Here is a 12,347-nt window from a genome sequence, read left to right as displayed (position 1 = left end):
CGCAGATGCAGCTCGGATCCCACGTTGCTGTGGCTGTGGTGTAGCCTGGCAGCTGCAGCTCCAATTTGGCCTCTAGCCTTAGAACCTCCATATGCCACAGGTGTGGCCCTAAGAAGAAAATAGATACATACATAAATAAACAAACAAACAAACAAAAAAAACAGATATTTATTTGTTCTCACTGTTCCAGAGGCTAGAAGTCTGAAATGAAGATCTTGGCAGGGCCTTGCTCCCTCCACAGGGTCTAGGGGAGGAACCCCATTGCTTCTTCTAGCTTCTGGTGGTGACCGACAATCCCAGGCAGTCTTGGGCTTGTGGACCCATGCCTGCAATCTCTGCCTCCATCATCCTATGACCTTCTTCCCTCTCTGTTGCCTTATCTTCCACTGACCTTCTTGGTCACACCCTAACCCAGTATGACTTGTGTTAACTAATTACTTTTGCAAAGACCCTCTTTCCAAAGAAGCTGGCGTTCTGAGTTTCTGGGCAGCCGTGATTTTGAGGAGGGTACTGTTCAACCCCCGACCTCTACCCTGAGCCAAGCCTTGTTCTAAATGCTGGGGTACCAGCCCTCAGGGAGATGCTTACATTTCTTGAGTGGAGCCAATCAACGAGGCAGTAATCAGATGACGTTTCAGATTGTGATTAGTGTCATGAAGCCGACAAACAGCATGACGAGATGGAGAGTGGCCTTGAAGAGGGTGGCTTTTGAGCTGGGCGGGGTGAACAGAGGTGATGCAGAGGCAGAGAGATCCTGGGGAGCCAGTGGGGTGGGGAGGGCAGCCTGGCGTCCTCAGCTAACCCTGGCCAAGCAGGGCCAATCTCGTGGGATGGAGCGGGTGGGTTGCAGGTGGGCCAGTCAAGGAGGCTCAGAGTCGCAGCAGCTGTCCCTATGTTGGGGATGCCAGGCGCCATGGGGATTCCCTTTCCAGTGGGAACACGCAAGGCCGCCATATTGGAGGAAGCTCATTTGACCCCCTACGCCCAGCACCCACCTCTGGGGGTTGTGCTGCTTTGGCCCCATAGCAGTGGTCCATTCTGCCCATGCCCCTTGCCCAGGAATTTCACCAACCTCCTCCTTCCATCCACAGCGGAGGAAAAGAAGAAACTGGCGGAAGAAAAAGCCATGGAGATAGAGGAGCAAAACAAGATCATCGCGGTGGAAAAGACGGAGGCTGAAACAGCCCTTGCCGAGGTCATGCCCATCCTGGAAGCCGCCAAGCTGGAGCTGCAGAAGCTGGACAAATCAGATGTGACCGAGATTAGGTAACAGGTTGCCATCTCCAAGTGTGCCTGGCCACCAGTCTCACGCCTGACAGTAATTGCAATAACCAAGGTGGTTTGGCATTTCTGCGCCGGCCACTGTGCCCAGCCCTTTTCCATGGTGGGGATTATTGTCATCTTCATTTGCAGATGAGGAAAGAAGTCAGGCCAGGGCGGTGAGGTGACTTGCCCCAGGCCCCGCTCCTTAACCAGTAGGTAGAACAGCCTCTTGGCCTTGAACCCAGGCCGACTGATAGAAGGAGACTGGGTTCCAGAAGGTGCTGTGTAGGAGATGTGTAAGTGGGTCTTCTTCATGGGAATGTGACACAAGTGTCTGACCTGAAAGAGGAGGGCCCTGGCTGGGCAAGGGGTACCACAGGCTGAGAGCACCTGGGAGATGCCCTCATCCATTTCTAGCCACATGGGCTTTGGAGGGTGGGGAGAGTGAGTCTTTATTGGCATTATGCAAGTCAATCTGTAAAGTGACTCCATCCCCCACCACTGGGGGGCTCTCCTGGTGTCAGGAAGAGGGGCCTGCTGGAGGGGGTATGGGCGAGCTTCTCACTCCCGTGACATGGCCTCCCTAGGGCGCCGTAAGGGGTTCTCATTGGTAAGCTTAGTGCCTCGGGCGGATCCAGGAGGAAACCGTGTCCTGTCTGCCAGCACCCGCCCACCCCGCCCACCCCGCCCCCGTCCTTGTGCAGACTGGCCCCTCACACTATCCCTGGACCAGGAACCTCAGCTCTCTCCTCTCCTCATGCCCCATCTTGTCCTCGTTTCCTGACGGGTTTCCATCCTTTTGGCCACATAGTCAGGTCTCATGTGAGAGAGACTTCGGTGTCCAGGTGGAAGCTGACTCTCTGTTTTGTGTTCCTGGCGAGATGGTGCTGCTCATCTGAGCGCCGCTCTTTTCCTAAGGGCTGAGCGGCATCCCTTGTCCAAAGCCGTGCTCTGGCTGTTGGCTCATTGGTGAGACTCGTGGACTGGAACAGAAGGTTCAGCCGGTTCCAGGGCAGGGGCTGAGTAACTCTCGGGAGGTTATCTGGAGATGCAAGAGGTCGTGATTTCAGAGTTTTTGTGGTGTGATTCCAATGAAGGTATGAGGGTAGACATTTTATTCATTCATTCATTCACTCATTCATTCATTCATTCATGCCACGCCCATAGTCTGCAGAACTTCCCGGGCCAGGGATCAAATCCAAGCCACAGCAGTGCCAAGGCCAAATCCTTAACTGCTAGGCCACCGGGGAACTCCCTAAGGGTGGATTTTTTTTTTTTTTTTCTTTTTAGGACCACATGTGCAGCACATGGAAGTTCCCAGGCTAGGGGTCAAATGGGAGCTGCAGCTGCCAGCCTACACCACAGCCACAGCCATACCAGATTTGAGCTTCATCTGTGACCTATGCCACAGTTCATGGCAACGGCAGATCCTTAACCCACTGGGTGAGGCCAGGGATCAAACCCACATCTTCATGGATACCAGTTGGGTTCTTAACCTGCTGAGCCACAATGGAAGCTCCGGGTGGATGTTTTAACTGCAGTAGTATATGTTGGAAGTTTAGACTGGTGTACCACAGCAAAGTAGAAATGCATACGCAGCTGAGCTGAGGGAGAGACCAGCTGCATGCGCATTTTCAAGGGAAATGTCCAATGACCACTTATATGGATTTGGGCCACTGCTCCCAGGTCAGCAGCATAAAAACATTGTGAGGGTAGAGAGTTGAGAAGGATTTTTTTGAGGGGGATGTGTTTGGAATGAGGGGTTGTGAGTCCATCCCCTCAACACTCCAAGGTGGGGTTTCTGTGGGACAAGATGGAAAGCTTGCTATGTGTCCCCTGCAGTTAGACAGGGTGCCTCTACCACCCCTGATGCAGCTGTCAGAGGGGTGCCCAGTTCACCCCTGAGAAAGTGAAAGTGGCCTACCACCTAAAAAAGTCATTATTGGAACAGGGAACATGTTCATTCATGGCTTTCCTTTTTATTGGCTGTGTGACCTTTGGCAAGTCACCTAACCTCTCTGTGCTGCAGTTTCCTGGTGAGTAAAATGTGGGTGATAATAAATTGTTCTTATAGCACCAGGTTTGTTACGAGGATCAAATGTAAAGAGCTCTCAGAACTGAGTTGAGCACACGGTCAGTACCGTGTAAACATTAGCCAGGATCACGGTTCCATCATCACAATGACATGCTTTGAAAGGCCCCCTCTCACCTGTCCCCCGTCAGCGTAGCTCTGCTCCCCCATACCGTGTATCTATTTCTCATATGTCCATTCAGGGTTTTTGTGCATATTCAAGGCCACCGGATACACTAATGACTCTTCAGTTCCCAACGTTGGATTCTAAGCATTGTAGCAAAAGAGATACCTGTATATCCTTTTTTCTTTCCTTTTAAAATGCCGTTGGTTGGAGTTCCCATTGTGGCTCTGCAGTAATGAGCCTGACTAGTATCTATGAGAGTTCGGGTTCGATCCCTGGCCTCGCTCAGTGGGTTAAGGATCTGGACTGCTATGTAAGTTGCAGACACGGCTCAGATCTAGCGTTGCTGTGGCTGTGGCCCAAGCCGGTGGCTACAGCTCCAATTCGACCTCTAGCTGGGGAACCTCCACATGCCGCAAGTGCGGCCCTAAAAAGACCAAAAAAAAAGATATATGTACTTGGCAATACACTGTACATATTTTTCTGGGTCTTGGCTTTTTTGTTTAACATTACTGGACACCTTGGAGATCTTTTGCATGTTGCTGTATGGGAATTTTCTCAATATTGAAAAGTAGCCCATCACATTTCATTGGAGAGCCATGCCATCCTTTATTTCATCAGCCCCAGTTTGTGGTTTCCCAGTTTGTGATTTTCCCAGTTTGTGTTTTAGCTGATTTCCAGTCTTTTGCCTTTAGAAACAGTGTAGCAAAGAATAACCCTGCCTTACTTCACTCTGCACCTGGGAAAGACCAGGGGAAGGATGCATTTGCAGAAGTGGAATTGCTGGGTTCAAAGGTGTGTGCATTTGCTAGGTCTAAAGTTGTTGCCTTGTGCCTTCCACAGAGTTGGAACCAATTTATAGCCCCATGGCCATCCATATGAGTGCCTGCTTTTTCATAGCCTCACCAACAGAGGGCACTACTAAACATTTGGAATTTTGCTTGTTTTATAGATGAAAAATGGTATTGATGTAGTTTTAGTGTGCATTTCCCTTACGATGAGTGAGGCTGGCCTTTTTTTTCATATGTGAAAAATATGTGTTAGTGTCCTGTATATTTCATCTTCTGTGAACTCCCTATGTACTTTGTCCAGCAATCTGCTGGATTGCTGTTGTTACTCTAGCTTTTTTTTTTCTTGTCTGTTTCCAAGAACTTTTTTAAAAATTTTTTTTTCGTCAGGCCCATAGCATGCTTAAGTTCCTGGTCCAGAGATTGAATCTGAGCTACAGCAGTGATAATGCCAAATCCTTAATTGCTAGGCCACCAGGGAACTCCCAAGGGACTTGTTATATAATGGGGAGATTAGCTTTTTCAGTGATGCGACTTGCAGATAATTTTCCCAGTTTGTCATCAGCCATTTGACTTTAGGAGGTTTGTGTTTGTGTTTGCCATACGTAAATTTTTATTCGCATGTGGCAGGTTTTAGCAGAGTCTTATTTTGTGGCTTTTGGATATTACCTCATTCTTAAAAGGCCTTGCCTCTGATAGACTGTAAAATAACTTCCCCAAGGTTTCCTCCTGTTTAGCTGTTTACATTTAAATCTTTGATCTCTTTGGGGTTTTCCCTTGGGTTTGATGTGAGTTTGGCTCTAGAGGACTGCAATCTGGCTTTGTTTAGGCCATTTGGATGTTAAGGGTGATGAGCCAGCACCAACGTCCTGACAACTTCATAATCCTTTAATTCTTTAAATAGCACTTCCTTTCTCTAATGCTCAATCCCTTTCGTAGAAATCATTAAGTGTTAAGGCAGGAAGATTAGGAGGAATGAAGATTAGAGGTGAATGTTTCTCTCTGGTGTATAAAAGCCTCCCTTTGTGACTGGCCTGCGATGTGACTTTCTTTCCTTTCCTCCATTCAATAGTCACTGAGGCCTGCCGCCCACCCACCCTGCCCTGGCCCTGGGGCTGAGGGGCAGCGAGCCAGGCAGGGGGTCTTTGCTGCATGGAGCCCATGGTCTGGGGGAGGCTCGGGTGTGCACATGGGAATCTCACATATACAGTAAAATCGCCTGGGAGGGTCTTTACTGCTATGACTGTGGATAACGGAGGACCTGACCCTGTCTGGGGGCTGGGCAGTCAGGAAAGGTGAACCCCAGGAAGCGACATTTGAACTGAAATGTGGGATGGAGGCTAGCGGCAGGAGCTGGAAGGAGCGTGGCTGGAGGGAGAAGCAGAGACAGACTGTCTGGGGTGGAGTGAGGGGAGGAGGGGAGTGGGGTTTGTAATGGTTATTCTCCTCCAGGGAAGGCAGCCTGTCATCCCCTCTCTCTCTGCCTGGGTTTCTTTTGTGATAAAAGACAGGAACCACTTGAAACAGAAATGTTTTCATTTCTCAGACTTGTGACCTTAGTATTCGGGACCCTCAGTTACCTGGCAGTACAGCACTGTATTCTGTATAAACGAGGTTCCTGGGACTGGTTTGTAAACAGAGAACTTCTTTTTCTTTTTCTTTTTTTCCCCATTTCTTTCTTTCTTTTTTTCTTGGCCATGCCTGCGGCATTGAGAGGTTCCCAGGCCAGGGATCTAACCTAAGCCACAGCAATGACTATGTTAGATTCTTAATCCTCTGAGCCACCAAGGAACGCCTTTTTTTTTTTTTTGGTTTTTTTTTTTCTTCCAGAGAACTTCATTTTCATAGATTCAAAGGTTTGGGAAGCTGGAAGATTCCAGCTCCTCAACCCATTTGATAGATGGGGAACACTGAGAACCCTGGATCATTCCTAACTTGCCCAAGGGCTCAGGACCCACCCTGCCCCGAGGCTTTTTCCATCTTGTGTTGGAAAATATCTCACTGGTTCTCTCCCCCTCGGATTATTCAGAGAGCCATGGCCTGGGCCTGGCCTTCATCGACCCTGAGGGAGCCTTTTAAAAGCGGTTGACAGCATCACTGTTTTCATAAGCACCTAACGCCGGCATAATTGAACCTTTTGCTGTTTGACTCAGGATCATTACTTTAATTGTCGGGCTTTATGCTGGAGTCATTGCCCTGGCTTGTCCTTGTGCTGTGTGGCTTCCTCGTCTGCAGGCCAGTGGGTTGGGGTCCAGGGCCAGGAGGGGTGGGGGTTTGGGGTTCAGAGAGTCTCCACACTGCTATGCGGTCGGATTGTTCTCTGTCTCTGTCTCTCTCCCCCATCCTCCCTCTCCTCCTCTGGGGCACCCCGGCCTCTCCCCTGGCTGTGCCATGCCCCAGAGGGGGCTCTGTTACCTCCTTCTCTCCTCTCTTCCTTTCCTTTGCCTTTTATTCATTGTTTTCCTTCTTCTTTTTCTTTTTTTAAATTTTATATATTTTTTGGCTGCACCTGTGACATGCGGAAGTTCCAAGGCTAGGGATGAAAATCACGCCACGGCAGGGACAACACTGGATGCTTAACCTGCTGAGCCACCAGGGAGCTCCTTCAGTGTTTTCCTTCTGATTCTGTCACCTTCACGGCTATGGTGTCTGCACCACTCATGTAGCTTCTATGGACTTGGCCAGGCAGCTGGCAGCCCGGTGCCCCCATGGGGTACAGTGTGTGACCCGCTCCTTCTCGGGCCTTCGCGCCGATGCTGATGTTCCTTCCCCTGTTCCTGTCGGGCCTCCAGTTCCCCGGAGGGCCAAGGGTGTGGATGTCAGTGTGTTGTAGCAGCAGAGTGATAGTCTGGCTTCATCAAAGACGGAGACATCAATTGCCATAGCCTGAAGGAGCCCAGGCCCCACGGGCTGTGTGGACACAGACAGGCCAGCCAAGCACCTGAGTCCTGACGGAAAATAGGATGGTGATGATGTTAATGACAGTAATGACAGTGGCTGCCGCTTAGAGTCTGAGGGATCACCCCATAGTGTAATCGAAAGCACAGATTCTCAGGCTCCACCCTGACCCACCAGTTCAGATGCTCAGGGGCGGCCTGGGTTTGCACTTAATGACACCCTGCTGTGTTCCTGATGCCGGTCAGGTTCCAGGAGCCTGGTCTGGCACCTGATAGGGGAAACCCTGTCCCTGCCCTTGGAGAAGCCCACCCCTAGGAGCCGGTCAGTGTTGGGACATGGCTTCCTTTGTTTCCAAGCAGCATCACCCCCAAGAAATGACTCTGGATGGAGACGTTTTTATCCGTAACTCTCGTTCAGGCCAGATCCTGGCCGCATCCTGCATCTGACCCACGTGTGTTTCCGTGTCTCCCCAGGTCCTTTGCTAAGCCCCCAAAGCAGGTGCAGACCGTCTGCGAGTGCATCCTCATCATGAAGGGGTACAAAGAGCTCAACTGGAAAACTGCCAAAGGCATGATGTCCGACCCAAACTTCCTGAGGTCCCTGATGGAGATTGATTTTGATTCCATCACCCAGGGCCAAGTTAAAAATATCCGAGGTGAGGAGTTCCCTCGTGGCTCAGCAGGTTAAGGATCTGGCGTTGTCACTGCTGTGGTGCGGGTTGCTGCTGTGGCACAAGTTTGATCCCTGGCCCTGGAACTTTTGCATGCTGCAGGCGCAGCCAAAAAATATATAGAATCTGATTGCAGTGGCTTAGGTCGCTTCAGAGGTGCAGGTTCGATCCCTGGCCCAGTGCAAGGGTTTGAAGGATCCAGCATTGCCATAGCTACAGCATAGGTCATGGTTGTGGCTCAGATTCAGTCCCTGGCCTGGGGATTTCCACTTGCCTTGGGTTCGGCCATTAAAAAAAAATATCAGAGGTAAGTGTAGCCAGATGTAGGAATAGCTGGGTTGCAACCTGTGTCCCAGTCTTTGGGGCAGGGATGGAGAGTGAAGAGGGGGCTCGTCACAGGCAGACTCTCCCCTTGTGTTCAAATGATGTCCCCGTGGCTTTACTGATGGGAGAGGGGGAATGAGTTGTCCCCGGGGAAGATGGCAGCATAGTTGCATGAAACAAGGAAGGTGGTTGCTGGATGGGCAGCAGATGCCCGATGGATGTTTGATTCAGCCCCAGCGCTGGTTCTCCATAGTAGGGAACATGACTTTTCTTATGGAGCCCAGCCCGGCCTGTCTACTGTCCCTCTTGTCTGATGGGGCATGGTGGTGCCAAGAACTGGTCTACCCTGGACTTCTCCCCTTGTGCCTCTTGCCTGGGGGATGGGCAAGGAGGAGGAGGAGTTGGCGCCACCCACAGCCATGCCCTCTCTTCAGTTACAGGTGCCCACCTTCCCTCGGAGCCTGAATCCTGACCTGTCCCAGAGCTTAGCCAGTGGGAATGATGTTAGTCAAAGGCAATACAAGTTCATCGTGTCCCTGTTTATCCTGATGGTTCATTCACAACTTCATCATCAATGCTTTTTTTTTTCCAGTCACTTAAAAACAAAAAGAATCAACTATATTTTCATTTGAAAAAATTAAAAAGTAGCAAAAAAAAACCCAAACTAAACGAAAAGCAAACGATAGCAACTACAAAAACCCAACTATTCCATTTAGAATGGATAAGCAGGAGTTCCCGTCATGGTGCAGTGGTTAATGAATCTGACTAGGAACCATGAGGTTGCGGGTTCGGTCCCTGCCCTTGCTCAGTGGGTTAACGATCCGGCGTTGCCGTGAGCTGTGGTGTAGGTTGCAGACGCGGCTCGGATCCCGAGTTGCTGTGGCTCTGGCATAGGCCGGTGACTACAGCTCCAATTAGACCCCTAGCCTGGTTACCTCCATATGCTGCGGGAGCGGCCCAAGAAATAGCAACAACAACAACAACAACAACAACAACAAAAGAATGGATAAGCAATGAGGTCCTGCTGTACAGCACAGGGAACTATCCAATCACTTGGGATAGAACATGATGGAAGATAATATGAGAACAGGAGTGTGTATGTGTGTATGTGTATATATATATATGACTATGGGTCACTTTGCTGTACAGCAGAAATTGACAGAACATTGTAAATCAGCTATACTTTAATAAAAATTTTTTAAAAATCTATAACCCATTAAAAAAAAACAAAACAGGGAACTCTCTCTACCCGTATCTCAATTGGATGGTTTCCCATTTATGTGCAGTTACTCCCAGGGTGAGGGTGTGGTGGAGGTGATGATGCCTCTTCATGACCTATGAATCCCAATTAGCTGCCAGCTCTGAGCCACCTCGGTGCCTAGTTGGAGGTCCCCACTGATGCCCTGCGTCCCCAGGCGCTGCTGGGTGTCATATGGAGGCACCTGCATCCTGGGGGCAGTAACCTGTGCCGCCCACTCACATCTGAAACATCCACTTGCACAAAACTCATTTGGGGTTGGATCTATCTGTCGTCCATGGGCGAGCGGTCCAGATCCTGCTCCCAGATTTACCAAAGAGTAAGGAACTTGTTCCACATACTTTGTTCATAAGCAATTTATTTTCCATTTTATTCTCCCAAGATGAAGCTCGCCACTCATCGAAATCCTTGTGTCTTTGACCTCTAGGCCTCTTGAAGACTCTTAATACCACGACCGAGGAAATGGAAGCTGTGAGCAAGGCAGGCCTGGGGATGCTGAAATTTGTTGAAGCTGTCATGGGCTACTGTGATGTTTTTAGAGAAATCAAGCCCAAAAGAGACAAGGTATTACCCACCCTTGATACCTACACACTTCTGCCAAGAGACCATTTTGAAGTCAAAATTAATGTATCCATAGCTTTACTGGAAAAATTCTGGCAAGGTTCTGGTTTTAAACTGTACTGGAGTTCCTGTTGTGGCTCAGTGGGTTAAGAACCAGACACAGTGTCTGTGATGATAGGGTTTTGATCCCTGGCCTTGCTCAGTGGATTAAGGATCCAGCATTGCCACAAGCTGTGGTGGAGGTCACAGATGTGGCTTGTGGCTTGGATCTGGTGTGCTGTGGCTGTGGCATAGGCTGGCAGCTGCAGCTCTGATTCAACCCCTCGCTTGGGAACTTCCATATGCTGCAGGTGCAGCTATAAAAGAAAAAAAAACAAACTGCATAAACATTTTTCCCCGAATAAATGAAAACTCTGAATTACGACTCTTATTTAGACATAATGTGAACTGGCAGAACCAAATTCTGAAAGATTCTCAAATGAAGGGGGTAAAAATCATTATTGGGGAGTTCCTACTGTGGGGCAGTGTGTTAAGAATCTGACTACAGGAGTTCCCATCGTGGCGCAGAGGTTAACGAGTCCGACTAGGAACCATGAGGTTTCGGGTTCGATCCCTGGCCTTGCTCAGTGGGTTAACGATCCAAGGCGTTGCCGTGAGCTGTGGTGTAGGTTGCAGACGCAGCTTGGATCCTGTGTTGCTGTGGCTCTGGCATAGGCCGGTGGCTACAGCTCCAATTAGACCCCTAGCCTGGGAACCTCCATATGCCACGGGAGCGGCCCAAGAAATGGCAAAAAGACAAAAAAAAAAAAGAAAAAGAAAGAAAAGAAAACAATCTGACTACAGTGGCTTGAGTTGCTGCAGAGACTCAGGTTAAATCCCCAGCTGAGTGCAATAAAGGATCTGGTGTTGCTGCAGCTGCATCTCTGATTCAATCCTGGCCAGGGAACTTCCATATGCCAAGGGTGCGGCCATAAAAAATATATATATATATCATTCTCGGTTAAAGCAGAGCTTCTTAACTGGGTGCTATTGCTGGTTTGTTTTTTGGAGTTTTTTTTTTTTTGACCATGCTCACAGCATGCGTAAGTTCCTAGGCCAGGGATGGAACCCCTGCCACAGTAAAGACTCGAGCCATAGCAGTAATAATGCCAAATCCTTAACTCGCTGCACTGCCAGGGAGCTTGATCTATTGCCGTTTTGGATTGGATCCTTCTTGGTGGGGGGCGGGGGGCCTGTCCTGGGCACCTTAGAATGTTGAGCAGCATCTCTGGCCTCTACCCACTAGATGCCATTGTGCCCCCCCCCACTCCATGTTTCAACAACCCAAAATATCCCCAGACACTGTCATGTGTCCCTTGGGGAGCAAAATCAGTCCCTGTTGAGAGCCACTGAGCCAAAGTTTCAGGAAGAACATGCAATTCAAAGAGAATTATAAGGCTGAGTCCATCCTTTTGAGACATGTTTTGACATTGCTCTATAACTCAGAGTTTTATCACTCAGAAAACTTGGAACCTAACAGTGGGACCAGTATTATCTTCAAAGCATTCTTTTGAGTTTTTGACTTAGAACCATCATTTTAGAAACTTCGTACACATGAAAATTAAGCCATCTGCTAACTTGGAGGCAGGACATCTTTTTTGTAATGGGATATAGGACTTGTGCAACAAACCATAGAGGAGGTCACTAAGAAAAGAAGCTGTGCGCCTTGTGATGACATATGGTGGCCCCAGGGGGTGTGGACAGCATCAGGACTGGAGGTGGATCTAAGCCTAGGTGTGTGACTGTATCAGCCTTGCCTCGCGACCATCTTTTTTTTTTTGCCATGTCTTGGGCCGCTCCTGCGGCAAATGGAGGTTCCCAGGCTAGGGGTCTAATTGGAGCTGTAGCCACCGGCCTATGCCAGAGCCACAGCAACTCGGGATCCGAGCCGCGTCTGCAACCTACACCACAGCTCACGGTAACGCCGGATTCTTAACCCACTGATCGAGGTCAGGGACGGAACCCGCAACCTCATGGTTCCTAGTCGGATTCGTTAACCACTGAGCCACGACGGGAACTCCATCTTTTTCCCCAGCGTTCTGTGAATTGTCTTCACGTAGGTGGCCAGGCTAGAGCGGAATTTTTACCTCACCAAACGGGAGCTGGAGAGGATCCAGAATGAGTTGGCAGCCATCCAGAAAGAACTGGAAGCTTTGGGGGCCAAATACGAGGCGGCCATCCTGGAGAAGCAGAAGCTGCAGGAAGAAGCAGAAATCATGGAGAGACGGCTGATTGCGGCAGACAAGCTCATCTCCGGGCTGGGGTCTGAGAATGTCAGGTCAGCTGGGTTCACAAGCCCTCCTGATCAGCGGTTCTAAGTGCAATTTTGTGGTTTGTGAGTGGGCGTCATC

The 12,347-nt window shown here is 49.6% G+C and overlaps 1 protein-coding gene across 1 annotated transcript in view; it reads left to right on the top strand.

Moving 5' to 3' along the window:
• Positions 1 to 12,347, top strand: part of DNAH10 (dynein axonemal heavy chain 10) — a 158,618-nt gene that overhangs the window by 124,244 nt on the left and 22,027 nt on the right. The window contains exons 57-60 of the mRNA XM_047759974.1: positions 1,092 to 1,266; positions 7,618 to 7,799; positions 9,824 to 9,960; positions 12,057 to 12,274. Of these exons, the coding sequence (XP_047615930.1) occupies positions 1,092 to 1,266; positions 7,618 to 7,799; positions 9,824 to 9,960; positions 12,057 to 12,274 (712 nt within the window). The remainder of the gene's footprint in view (positions 1 to 1,091; positions 1,267 to 7,617; positions 7,800 to 9,823; positions 9,961 to 12,056; positions 12,275 to 12,347) is intronic.

Source organism: Phacochoerus africanus, chromosome 15 (genome assembly GCF_016906955.1).
Source record: "Phacochoerus africanus isolate WHEZ1 chromosome 15, ROS_Pafr_v1, whole genome shotgun sequence".
Taxonomy (NCBI): Eukaryota; Metazoa; Chordata; class Mammalia; order Artiodactyla; family Suidae; genus Phacochoerus; species Phacochoerus africanus.
This window is presented reverse-complemented; position numbering and strand designations above follow the sequence as displayed.